Raw genomic sequence first — 10,872 nt, 5'->3', positions numbered from 1 at the left:
TTAATTCGCCGATGTGATCAATAAACCTGACCCAAACTCGGCGGATACATCCAGGTTACACCGTGCAGTCTGTGGTCGTGTCACGACTCTGCAGTTTGATATTAACTGCTGCGTATCATTGTCCATTCAAAGCGTGGGCCCTCTCAGGGGTGCTTCCGGTAGTGAAGATCTTGCTCCCGAGCTGGCAACCCCCTGTCGATCATGGACCCGGTTAGGAACCGTCTGTTCCCTTTTTAGGTGCGAGGATTGTGGCAGGGATGATGATCCTTGATCATGTGAGTGAAGGCGAGGACCAACAATGCGCATGTCTCGAGTTGCATTCGCTTTGCGAGCTGAGATGAGGAGGTCCAATGCGAAGGGGGGCATTCTCTGTGCAGAGATGCCTCTTCATCGTACTGGAACCACAGCTAATAATACATATTGGAGAGAGCTAGTCGTTTCTGCATGTTTTGAGGAGCCACCTGAAGCAACGGCATCTATTCTATATTAAATAGCGGGAATCCAATCCCGTCCGAGCGCGTTCAGCTTCTGCGTCTGTCGGGGAAAAGAGCTACTGCATGGACACTGACGTGACAGCCACAGGGGTCTGGGGTGTGCGTTGGAAGGATTAATGGCATTGAAACAGCGTCGCCTGAGACCATGACGGTGAGTAACCGGGATCTCGTTTCTTCGGTCCCACACGAGGATCGTCCCCGTCTCCATAACGGGACGTGTTATTGATAGCCGTGGAGGAGAAGATTGTCTTATAAATAGAAGAATCGCCTTGTTGGTCGGACCGCGCGGGTTGGGGAGTCGAGGGATGTTCTGAGTTCTAGATTAGACAAGACAAAGTCGCGATGCGGTTCTCGACGGTTCTCCTGGGCTTCGTTGCCTCTGTGAACGCCCTCTCGGGCATTACTCCTGATAGCTTCCAGTTCAGGACAAAGCAGCCGCCCACCCTCAAGGTCTTTAACCATGCCGCCACAGACTCGAAGCTCGAATATGTTTCCAACTCGGGCATCTGCGAGACGACGCCTGGTGTTGACCAACACTCGGGATACCTCTCGGTTGGTACGTGATAAGGCAGTGGCCCTTTGGCTTGTACTAACAATGACCAAGGTAAAAACCATAGTATGTGGTTCTGGTTCTTCGAGGCTCGTAACAATCCCAGCAACGCGCCCCTTATTCTCTGGCTCAACGGCGGTCCCGGATGTTCCTCCATGGTCGGCCTCTTCCAGGAACACGGTCCCTGCCACTTTGTCGACAACCAGACAGAGCCCTCGCTGAACCCTCACTCATGGAACGAGTACGCCAACATGCTATACATCGACCAGCCCATCGGCACTGGCTTCAGCGTTGGGGATCTGGACGTCAACTCGACCATCACCGCGGCCCCTTATATCTGGAAGTTTATGCAGGTCTTCCTGGACAGGTTCCCCAAGTACCAGTCCCGTGAGTTTGGCTTGTTTTCTCAATCCTACGGCGGCCACTATGGCCCCGAGTTTGCAGACTACTTTCTCAAGCAAAACGACGCTATTGATACCGGCGCTATCGAGGGCCACAAGCTCGACATGGTGGCGCTGGGCATCAACAACGGCTGGATCGACCCCAAGATGCAGTTCAAGTCGTACGCCACGTACGCCCACAGGAACAAGTACAAGCAGATCCTCAACGACGAGCTCATTGGGCGCTTCCTGGATGCTTACGACGACTACTGCCTTCCGGCGTACGAGAACTGCACCAAGGCTGAGGGGCAGGATGAGGGGTGCGCGAGGGCGGATTATGTCTGCAACGAGCAGATGTATGTCAACCTCAACATCGCGAGCAGAGTCGACTTTAACGTCTATGATGTTCGTATTGGGAGGGATGATGTTGATCCGCCCGAGACGTTTGTCGACTACATCACGAGAGCGGACGTCATGGAGGCCATTGGCGCGAGAACACGGTTTGCAGAGTGTAGTGACGAAGTGTACGCAAACATGGAGACTACAGGAGATGGTGAGTGGTTCTCTGGTGATGTTTTGTGTGATACTGACTGTATAGGTGCACGTTCGTTTCTCGGGCCGCTAGCAGACGTTGTGAAGCGTGGCATCAACACTCTTATCTGGGCCGGAGACACAGGTAGGTCACAACTTGTGCTTCATCTAGTGAATGTGACTGACATGATACTGTGCAGACTGGATCTGCAACTGGGAGGGTAACCTCTGGGCAGCTGATGCCCTCGAGTGGCCCGGCCAGGCCGAGTTTGCAGCGACGGCGCTGCGCAACTACACCGTCAACGGCAAGGTTCACGGGAGGTACAAGGTCGTTGATAACCTGGCTTTCCTAAAAGTGTTTGAGGCTGGCCACTCGGTGCCTTATTATCGTGAGTTTCATGTCCTTGGGAATCTGATGAGTTGTGGTGGACTAACTTGAGTCACAGAGCCCGAGACTGCGCTGCAGGTGTTTAAGCAGGTGATGCAAAAGGGGGCGTTGAAGTCGACTTAGCCAGTTGTATTACTTTGTAATGATATTGCATGGATCAACAGAGCATCCATATGAATAATGTAATCTGGGGGAGCATTCGCCAGTTTTGAAAGCATGTAATCTATATGTATAATTGACGCCGTCATGAAGCATCTAAACCATAATGACATAGTCCAGTTCAGCATACATCCAACCTGTATCATAACCAGCATTCCGTTGTTGAGATCCCCTACCTAGGTTCATATAGGTGTAGAGTACAGGAACGTCAAATGGTCATTGTGCGTCCTAAACGCCCCGGGCTATGCAACACCTTTGTTCGGTTCTTTCACTTCTGCGCCTTGAACTTTTCCAGGCGCAGGTCGTTGATAACCATGTATCGACTGAGAGTAATCCAGCCATAGCGGAACCACACCATCTGGCTCTTGTGCGCCTCCGTCATGGCGCGCCAGGCCGTACCGAACGCATGACCACCGACAAGCTGGTTCATAAAGACAAGAGATTCCGGGTGCGCCTTGTCCTCATTCTTGGCGCTCTTCCAAGACAGAAGCGTCGCAAAGACGTCCAGGAAGGACGAGTACTTGCGCGCAATGCCCACCGTGGTGAGCGTGTACAGGTCGACGGGGCTCGGGAACGCCGACTCGCTGGTCAGCGCCTGGACGAAGGATCGCGCGCCGAGGTACAGCGAGATGTGGTTGGGGTGCGACGACACGCCGTAGCTGTCAAAGGTGATGAGCACATCGATGTTGGCCGTGGGCTGGAGGTTGTTGGCGCGCTGGTGGCCGAACTGGGGCGCAAATGCGCTGCCGAGGAGGCCGGCGATCATGTTCTTGTCCCACATCCTGGTCATTGAGTCGGGAAAGTCGGTCCTGTAGAAGATGGTACACTGCGTCAGCTTGGCGGGAGCTTGTTTGCCCTCTCCAATCCCTCCGAGGAGACATTGGAGGGTGTACGGGTCTGGACGTACGGGTTGTCCACCACAAACACATCATCCTCGTCACTCAAGCCCAGCGTCATGCCGCTCTTGACTAGTTCCTTCTTGCGAACATCTCCTAGTCCATCTGCGTTCCCTATACAGCGCGGGAAAAGAAAAAAAACCATCAGCCAAAAAACGTTGCTCTTCTTTCTACCCGCTGCTTGTAATCGGGGTGACTAGGCGTCTCTGTCGGCGGCTCATACCAGTGCTCAAACATAAGATCTTTACGTGGTTACCCATCTCGGGTCTCGTGAGGGCCAGGACCGTAGGAGAAAAGAACATGGCCTCGTCGTCCGGGTGCGCAATCAAGAGGCAGATGCGCTTGTTCTTGAGGGCCGGCCAGCTCGTTTGTGCGACGCTGGCCAGGTACATGTACAGGCCGGGGAGGATAACCGCCAGCGCGGCGAGGATAAGGAGGAAGTCCATGGTCGCGGGCGTATGCGATTCTGTATAATCGGGGGTTTACTCGGTCGTGCGCGGTCTTGGATAGGCTTCGTCGTTCGTCTGATCGGTCGCGATAGAAATCTGGAGGCTTGGTGGCTGGTGTCGTGGGGGGGTTGTAAGCAACAGATCTGTCGCTATATTGCTAAGATCAAGAGATTGAGAGGAAAGAATAAAAGCAAGTCACTGTTGAAAGCGCGCCCTTATTCAATCCCCCAACAACAAGCAACAAGAAAGGTGAATGTGTCACGAGACAAGGTGAAGATGAATCGGAGGTGAAGACGCCGTGGAGGGGAAACTGGCACGAGGGCTGTCGCAAATGCCACCTTTTTGCTCCGTCGACCCTGGAATGCGACTAGCAGCTGACCACCTGCTAACGGCTAGCGGGCTGCTTAAACCCCGAGTGGTCGACAAGCGCTACGGCTCAGCGCATGATCCCCTGGAAAGGCGCCGGTGCCAGAGTGGGAGTGGGATGGGAGACCCTGATGTCATGAGAGACTCAGGGGTCCATGGATAAACACGCTAAACCCACATAGGAAATCAATTGACTTGTCCAGATGCACTTGTCAAGAGCTAGCATCTCCAACGTCTTCTAGGACTTTGAAAGCTTCACTTCAACAAAGCAACAATCCTTCTTTGTCATCCACCCACCTCTCGCATCTACCCAAGCCATGGCTCGTCAACGCAAGGAAAAGAAGGAAAAGTCCGCCAAGGACATTAAATATGCGCATCCCGACCGCTCCGCTCCCAGCGAGCAGACCCTCCTCAACTTTGCAAAGCAGCGTGACCTGTTCGCCGAAGCCGACCGTCGACAGCGCCAGGTGGACAATAACGAGCCTGTCCTACCCCCCAGAGCTGAACGAATCCTCGAGACTCTTCTATGGACCGTGTCGATGGCTATGCTGCACTTTACCTTTGATGTGCTTGTGCAGCGGCAGTATGGTATTGAGGTTCTGTGGATTCAAATCGTCCAGCGGACGCTTGTCGCATGGCTCGGTAGGTCAACAATGATCAGGCTGTTCTCTTTGAACTGGCCTGCCGTGATGTTTGCATTCTGTTTGCTAACATAGCGTCCTTACACAGTGTTCATCGGTCTCTTCTACGTGTTACACCCTCATTACTCGGCTCCGACCTTTGCCCCCTTCGTCCCGAGAGATTGGCAAGAGCCTCTTCGCCAACTCATCTTTTTCACCATGAGCATTTCCGCCGGCTGCTACATCATCTATATTACCAATGAGTACGGGTATCTTGCTGTCCTGAAGCAGGCTCCGCCCGTAGGCTGCCTGTGGCTTTGGGCTGTTATCGAACTGGACCTCCTCTGGGCTTTCACCAGCCTGCTCATTGCAGTTGGATACGGTTGGACGCACGGCTACGGCTTCAAATAATTTGCGAATTTATTCCTTGGTCAATTTTCTTGCGGGAACCGCCTCCCCGGGCTCGCCTACTGTGGTGGAAACATCATCCTCAAATAAATCCATCGATTCGCTCCTTTTAACTCCAAGGCTTGTCAAGGTCCCGACCCGCGAAAGACTTTGATCCTGGTGCGTCAATCGGCTCACGAGCTCCTCTAACCGGTGAATCCGATCCCTCTGGCTCTCAACCAGAGCTTCCAGCTTGCGTGAGCTCTCGTCCATCTTCATCTCGCGCCATTTTGTCCTCGACTCCAGGTCCCGCAGTCGTGACGAGATCATACTCGTCTGCATAAACTGGACTCTGGTCGTCAATCCCTCTCGCTGCCTCACCAGCTCCAGCGCCTTCGTCCGCACTGGTAACCAGGCCATGGCAACCGTCGTCCGGCCACCACGCCAACTCCGCGGCACCAATGTCCACCTCTGACCTTCATCGCCAATGCTTGCTTTAGCCTCCGTCTCAGCTACCAGATCAAGAAGGCGTTGCTCAAGATTTAAGAGATCTTCCATAACGAAGGTGTACATCTGATGCTCAGGCTGGTAGGCATGAAAGCCTTCGTGTTGGGCGTTGATGGCTGTCACGAGGTCTGCCAACCACGCAGATTCCGTCTTGTACCATGACAAAGAGGTCTTGACACGAAAGTACTCTTCGTCACTGTTGCGCAGGTACGTGAGCCGGGCGTAGATGGCGGCGATGATTGCGACCACAAATGTGAGGATGCCCGCGATGTTGGCGCTGATGGACAGCGGCGAGTCTTGCTGTCCGTTGGCATCCATTGAGAGTGAAGGGATGGCAACTGAATGCACAACTTGAAGACTTCTCAACGTCACTATTGGATCTGGGTTGCCATCATAAAAGGGGTTGTGGAAAGTTTAGTGAATGAAAGACTCGCGCAACGTCCAGCCACGCTGATAGCTGACGCCACAATAACCTCGTATATAAAAATGAAACACACGTGATTCCACACGTGATCCATCTCACTCTGGCCTCTATTTCACCTATTCTCGGTATTAAATTCAAGATGAGCTCTTTCTAAGTTCAGTCAAGGCACCTAAAACAAGGTCTGCTCCGTGAGTGACGTTGCCACTTTCCATCCCGTCTTCTATTACATGGCTGAACTCGTGGACGAAAGTGTGGGTCTTTTAACCTGCCTAATCAGGAAGCCGACTGAAGTCTCAGCGGCCCCGGATCGGTGGTCGTGTCCTCCGATGCCCTCCGCCGTCCGGTCTCCCGGGTTCCGGCACCTTTTAGTTCGTCACAAGGTAATCGTATTCTCGGCCAATGCTAGCTTGATTTTAGATGCTATATGATGTGATATCTCATGCCATGCCATTATGTTTCCACCGCAATCTGTCGTATCGTACTGGATATCTCCTCATCTCTATATGTACCATGCAATTAACTCAGCTCTATAACGAAATCCTCTACTTTGCGCTCTTTCCGGGCCGTGTAGATGCCGCAAATGTGATGCCCCTGCGTTCCGGAGGGACTCGCTCACCACCTTCATCATCACTGTCCTCGCCGTGACCCACGCCCAGAGCAGCCTCTCGGCGCCGTCGCTCGGCAGGGGTCTCTCCTGCTTCCTCGTCTTCCTGAGTCGCAAGGACAGCCAGGCGGCGCTTTCGCTCAACAGCCGTCTCGCCCTGTTCTTCCGAGGGCTTGGTTGTGCTAAGTTGACGTCCACGGCGAGCAGGCGAGCTGGACTTTCCAGCAGCGGATCGTTCGCCCCTTACGGGAGAAACCTCTGCGGCTTTGCTAGAGTCTGGGACCTCCTGTGTGGCAATCCTCTTGACAGTTTGCGAGGCGGTCGACTGATCCACAACTTCCTTCCTCGTCCGAGAATCCAGCTTTTGCATTTCGCGAATAAAGTCTTCCTTGGTCATGCGCTGACCCACACCGCCGATGGTGAAGCGAATGTGCTTATCGTCAGCAGCCTGAGTTTCCGCGACAGACTTCTTTCGAGACTGCTCGCCACTCGCAACACCGAATCTACCTCCAAAGGTAGCCCAACCGGGCTTGGCAGGTGCCTTTTCTTCAGAAGATCCGCTAGCACCGGCTTCGGCCTGCTCGCCCTTGCCAGAGGGCAGCTCGTAGGTCTTGACGACCTCACCGTCCTCGTCTTCGACAATAATCTGCGGCTCGTTAGTCTAATGCGCCATTATAGCAATAGGAGTGGTACATACCGTGTTACCGAACTGATAAGCTCGAGCAGGTTCATGCTTTCGCTCCTTGCCCTTGTCCTTGCGCTTCTCCATTTCGACATTGTAGACCTCGCCCATCTTCTTCTTGAAGCCAGAAATCGTCCACAGCTTATCAGCGTCGGCCTTTGCAACAATAACGGGTGTTGGAAGCCCTTCATTCCTGTGCTCTTCGGGAGCAGGCTGAACATCGATGACTTCACCATCGCGGCTCTCAAACACTAGATTATCGCCTTCGTCGTAAATGTTGACAGGTCTTGGTGGAGTCTTCTGGCCGCTGCTTCCAGAGGGGCTGGCCTCAGCTTGCTCGATTCTCTCGGGCTCCTTTTCCTTGGCACTATCCTTGGAACTATCCTCGGCAGCCAGAGTGGACTCGGTGTTCTCACGTGAAGGTGACTCTTCACGCTCAGTAGGTTCGGCAGGGGACATGAGGGACGTGGATTGACGCTGAGGGAAGATGGCGGACTGAGTGATGGGGCCACCAGGGCCAATACCGTCGTCCCAGGTCTTGTGCTTCCGCTTGCGCGAAACAATCGAAGAAGATCTGCTTCCGCTGCCTTGGTCTCGCTGCTTGCGCAAGAGGTGGCTGTACGGTCCAGCGGGGGGCACCAGAGTGCCAGGAGGATACTGGGGGTTCTTTTCCTCGTCGAAAGACGCCTCAGATATGGACCTCGCCTGAGACTTGGATTGGGATGTGATTCGAGGCAGTCTGTTCATCCAGGATGGGCCATCTTCAGGGGCAGCTGTGTATGACATCGTCAGACTCAGGGTGTTGATGCGCTTTCCAAGAGTAAAGACGGCAATAGAAGATCCGTGAACCAGAATCGAGGTGACGACCAGGAAAGTGACAATAGGCCACACCAGATAGATGAGATGATAATGGGGAGAGTTCTCAGGCGGCAGTTCAGACAGGGGTACGGGTTCTTCATGCTCAAGCTCGGCTCGGGCGAGAATGGCAACAAAGATGGCACCGACACCGATAGGGCCGAAATGTCCTGCGAAAAGAGCCTCTCGCCAAGTTTTGACGTCCGGTATAAATGGTTTTAGGGCCAGCATAATCGGGATTCGGCGGAAGAAGAGAACGAAGATGGCAATGACGACAAGACGCCAAGCCTTGACGCCGAAGACACCATTGTTGAACTCCTCCCAGGGAATGATAGTGCCGAGGTAGACGAAGTAAGTCAAGTTGAGCAAGAGATCGATAACGTTGGAAACGTGCGACTCTTCGGTCTTTTCGCCAAACCAACCGTCGTTGGAGAAGCCGACACCGGCCGCGAATCCTACCAGCAGGTCATCCATGCCCAAGATACTACCAGAGCCGGCACAGAAGAGCGCAACGACAAAGTAGAAGACGAGGAAACTTTCTCGGTCAATGAGATCATGCTCTTCAGCGTACTTGATACCGTGGCGAGCAATGTAGCCAATGACGAAACCATAGATGGCGCCAAAGATACACTCGTACAAGATGACATAGACGACAAAGTGAAAGCTCACGTCTTGGGCATCCCGCTTGAACTGGATGAGGTAGAGGGACAGGTAGATAAAGGGGAAGGCCATGCCATCGTTACAGCCGGACTCGGCGGACAGCAAGTCTCTAAGATGCTTGGGAACACGCTTTGCGAACTTGCCCTTACCGACAACCGAGGAGGCCAGGACAGGATCAGTAGCAGTAACGCAGGCAGCGACAACAAGGCCGTCAAGCCAGTCGAGCTCTGGGATCATCCACCAGATTACCAAGCTAACAATAAGCCAGCCAAAGGTCATGACGGGGATAAGTAGCAGAACGACGGACCGCCAATGGCGCTCCATGTAGAATTTGGGCAATTCGACACCGACGGCGAAACATTGGACGACCAGGACGATTCGGGAGAATTCAACGGTGACGATGTCAACGCTTCCCCATTCCTTGGGGTTGATGAGGTTGGCGGCATGAGGACCAAAGATGACACCGCAGAGGGTGGCAACTGTAGCTTCACCAATGTACATGCGCTCCTTGATAACGGAGGAGCAGAGCATGAACAGACTGGTAAAGCCGCCGAGGATGATGTACACCAAATGAGGTTTGGTGATATCGAGATGACTCCACGCCATTGTGAAAGACGGTGAGCAACAGCTCTAGTCGTAGGCGGGAGGTTGTTTATGTGTGTGGCCTTTTCGGCGCAACAATCGGGTTGGTCTCGCGATCTCGGAGGGACGGCGGCGACGTTATCGAGATGGGGAGATTTCGCGGGAATCGGCAGCGCCGAGGTCAATTGCAGTCGCGACTCGTCTTAAAGAGAAGCGAGGCATTCACGGCCGATCAGGTAGAGAACGACGGACAAGAAGGAGCGTCGGGGGGTGAGGGCGTGATGTAGGAGGGAAGAAATCTCTGGAAAGAATTCCTGGGGTTGAAGTTGATGGGAAGCAACCCAAGCAAGCGTACCGGCAGGCGGGCGCAAAAATGGCACAGGCCTGGACCGGTGTCGTCACAGGGCAGGAGCACCTGTTAAACCGGGATAGGACGCCACGGGGCGCCACAACGGTCTTGGCAGTGGTAAGGATTGAGCTTGAGGCGACAAGGAAGGTGGAAATTCTAGACTCTTCTCCAGCAACAGCAAGCGAGCCAGCAGAGAGAGGACAAGTCGAGTGATGACGAAAGAAGAGACAAAGGACGCAGAGACTGGCGGCATAAGGTTGATTTAACCTCATGGACGCGAGATTTGGTCTCTCCGGAGGGGGCGTCTCTTAGCGCACCTCGAGGCTCGTGCCATGGCATCTTGAACCAATTTTTCACCCACACAGCCCATCTCCCACGCAACCTCGACCAGCCAGACAAGGAATTGAGCAGCAAGGGACCCCGGTCGTCGACTGCCGCCAAGATGGTGCCAAGTGGGGGCATCGCGGGGCCCACGGATACGCCGCTGCTTTTAACCAGAGATGCCGTCGCGTCCACGAGCACCAAGCCGGACGAGACGGCAGAGGACCAAGAGGTGTATCAGAGAGGTTGGTTTTTGCTCGGAAGCTCTGGGAAGCTGTAGAAGTAATCATTGACCTTTAGCCCTCTTACCAAGCAGAAATCCTTACCAACCAAGATCTGACACCCTCAGATCTAGAATCAACCACATGGTCTTACGGGAACGGGCCTGGATCCATCTGTCTCGATCAACTCTGATCGGAGTGCTAGCCCTTGTCTTATTCGTCATCCTCTGCATGCGTCTCCCTTGTTGGAGCCCAAGCGTTCTACCAATGCTCCTCTTGTTGAGTCAGTCTCATTCACACATGGTCAGCGCCTCAAAATCCTCATTGCCATCCATTCATGATGGCACGCTCTCATCAAATTTCAGCTGGCACTAGACGCCCAACGACGCCTGATAAGGGGTTTGCTATTACCCAGCCAAAAGCAAGTAGACGGGATGAAAACACCAA

At 53.8% G+C, this 10,872-nt stretch overlaps 5 protein-coding genes across 5 annotated transcripts; 2 read left to right on the top strand and 3 right to left on the bottom strand.

The window, feature by feature from the left end:
• Nucleotides 1-824: 824 nt before the first annotated feature.
• Nucleotides 825-2,466, top strand: NCS54_00829800 (Hypothetical protein; the record flags this gene model as incomplete). The annotated part of the gene is made up of 5 exons (XM_053153690.1): nt 825-1,050; nt 1,099-1,977; nt 2,023-2,100; nt 2,156-2,344; nt 2,402-2,466. The coding sequence occupies exons 1-5, from the start codon at nt 837-839 to the stop codon at nt 2,464-2,466; spliced, it is 1,425 nt and encodes a 474-aa protein (XP_053009665.1). The 5' UTR covers nt 825-836.
• Nucleotides 2,467-2,770: 304 nt separating this feature from the next.
• Nucleotides 2,771-3,844, bottom strand: NCS54_00829700 (N-acetylglucosaminylphosphatidylinositol deacetylase; the record flags this gene model as incomplete). Its single annotated transcript, XM_053153689.1, has 3 exons — nt 2,771-3,311; nt 3,410-3,512; nt 3,622-3,844. The coding sequence occupies 3 exons, from the start codon at nt 3,842-3,844 to the stop codon at nt 2,771-2,773; spliced, it is 867 nt and encodes a 288-aa protein (XP_053009664.1).
• A 686-nt stretch (nt 3,845-4,530) lies between these two features.
• On the top strand, nt 4,531-5,244 carry NCS54_00829600 (Hypothetical protein; the record flags this gene model as incomplete). The annotated part of the gene is made up of 2 exons (XM_053153688.1): nt 4,531-4,855; nt 4,943-5,244. 2 exons carry the CDS (start codon nt 4,531-4,533, stop codon nt 5,242-5,244), a joined length of 627 nt encoding a protein of 208 aa, XP_053009663.1.
• A 9-nt stretch (nt 5,245-5,253) lies between these two features.
• Nucleotides 5,254-6,045, bottom strand: NCS54_00829500 (Hypothetical protein; the record flags this gene model as incomplete). Its single annotated transcript, XM_053153687.1, has 1 exon — nt 5,254-6,045. The coding sequence occupies one exon, from the start codon at nt 6,043-6,045 to the stop codon at nt 5,254-5,256; it is 792 nt and encodes a 263-aa protein (XP_053009662.1).
• Nucleotides 6,046-6,693: 648 nt separating this feature from the next.
• NCS54_00829400 (Hypothetical protein) lies at nt 6,694-9,558 on the bottom strand (the record flags this gene model as incomplete). The annotated part of the gene is made up of 2 exons (XM_053153686.1): nt 6,694-7,401; nt 7,453-9,558. The coding sequence occupies 2 exons, from the start codon at nt 9,556-9,558 to the stop codon at nt 6,694-6,696; spliced, it is 2,814 nt and encodes a 937-aa protein (XP_053009661.1).
• Between the last annotated feature and the right edge of the window lie 1,314 nt (nt 9,559-10,872).

Source organism: Fusarium falciforme, chromosome 6 (genome assembly GCF_026873545.1).
Source record: "Fusarium falciforme chromosome 6, complete sequence".
NCBI classification, from domain to species: Eukaryota; Fungi; Ascomycota; class Sordariomycetes; order Hypocreales; family Nectriaceae; genus Fusarium; species Fusarium falciforme.
The sequence above is the reverse complement of the archived record's forward strand: the minus strand, read 5'-3'. Positions and strand labels throughout refer to the sequence as shown.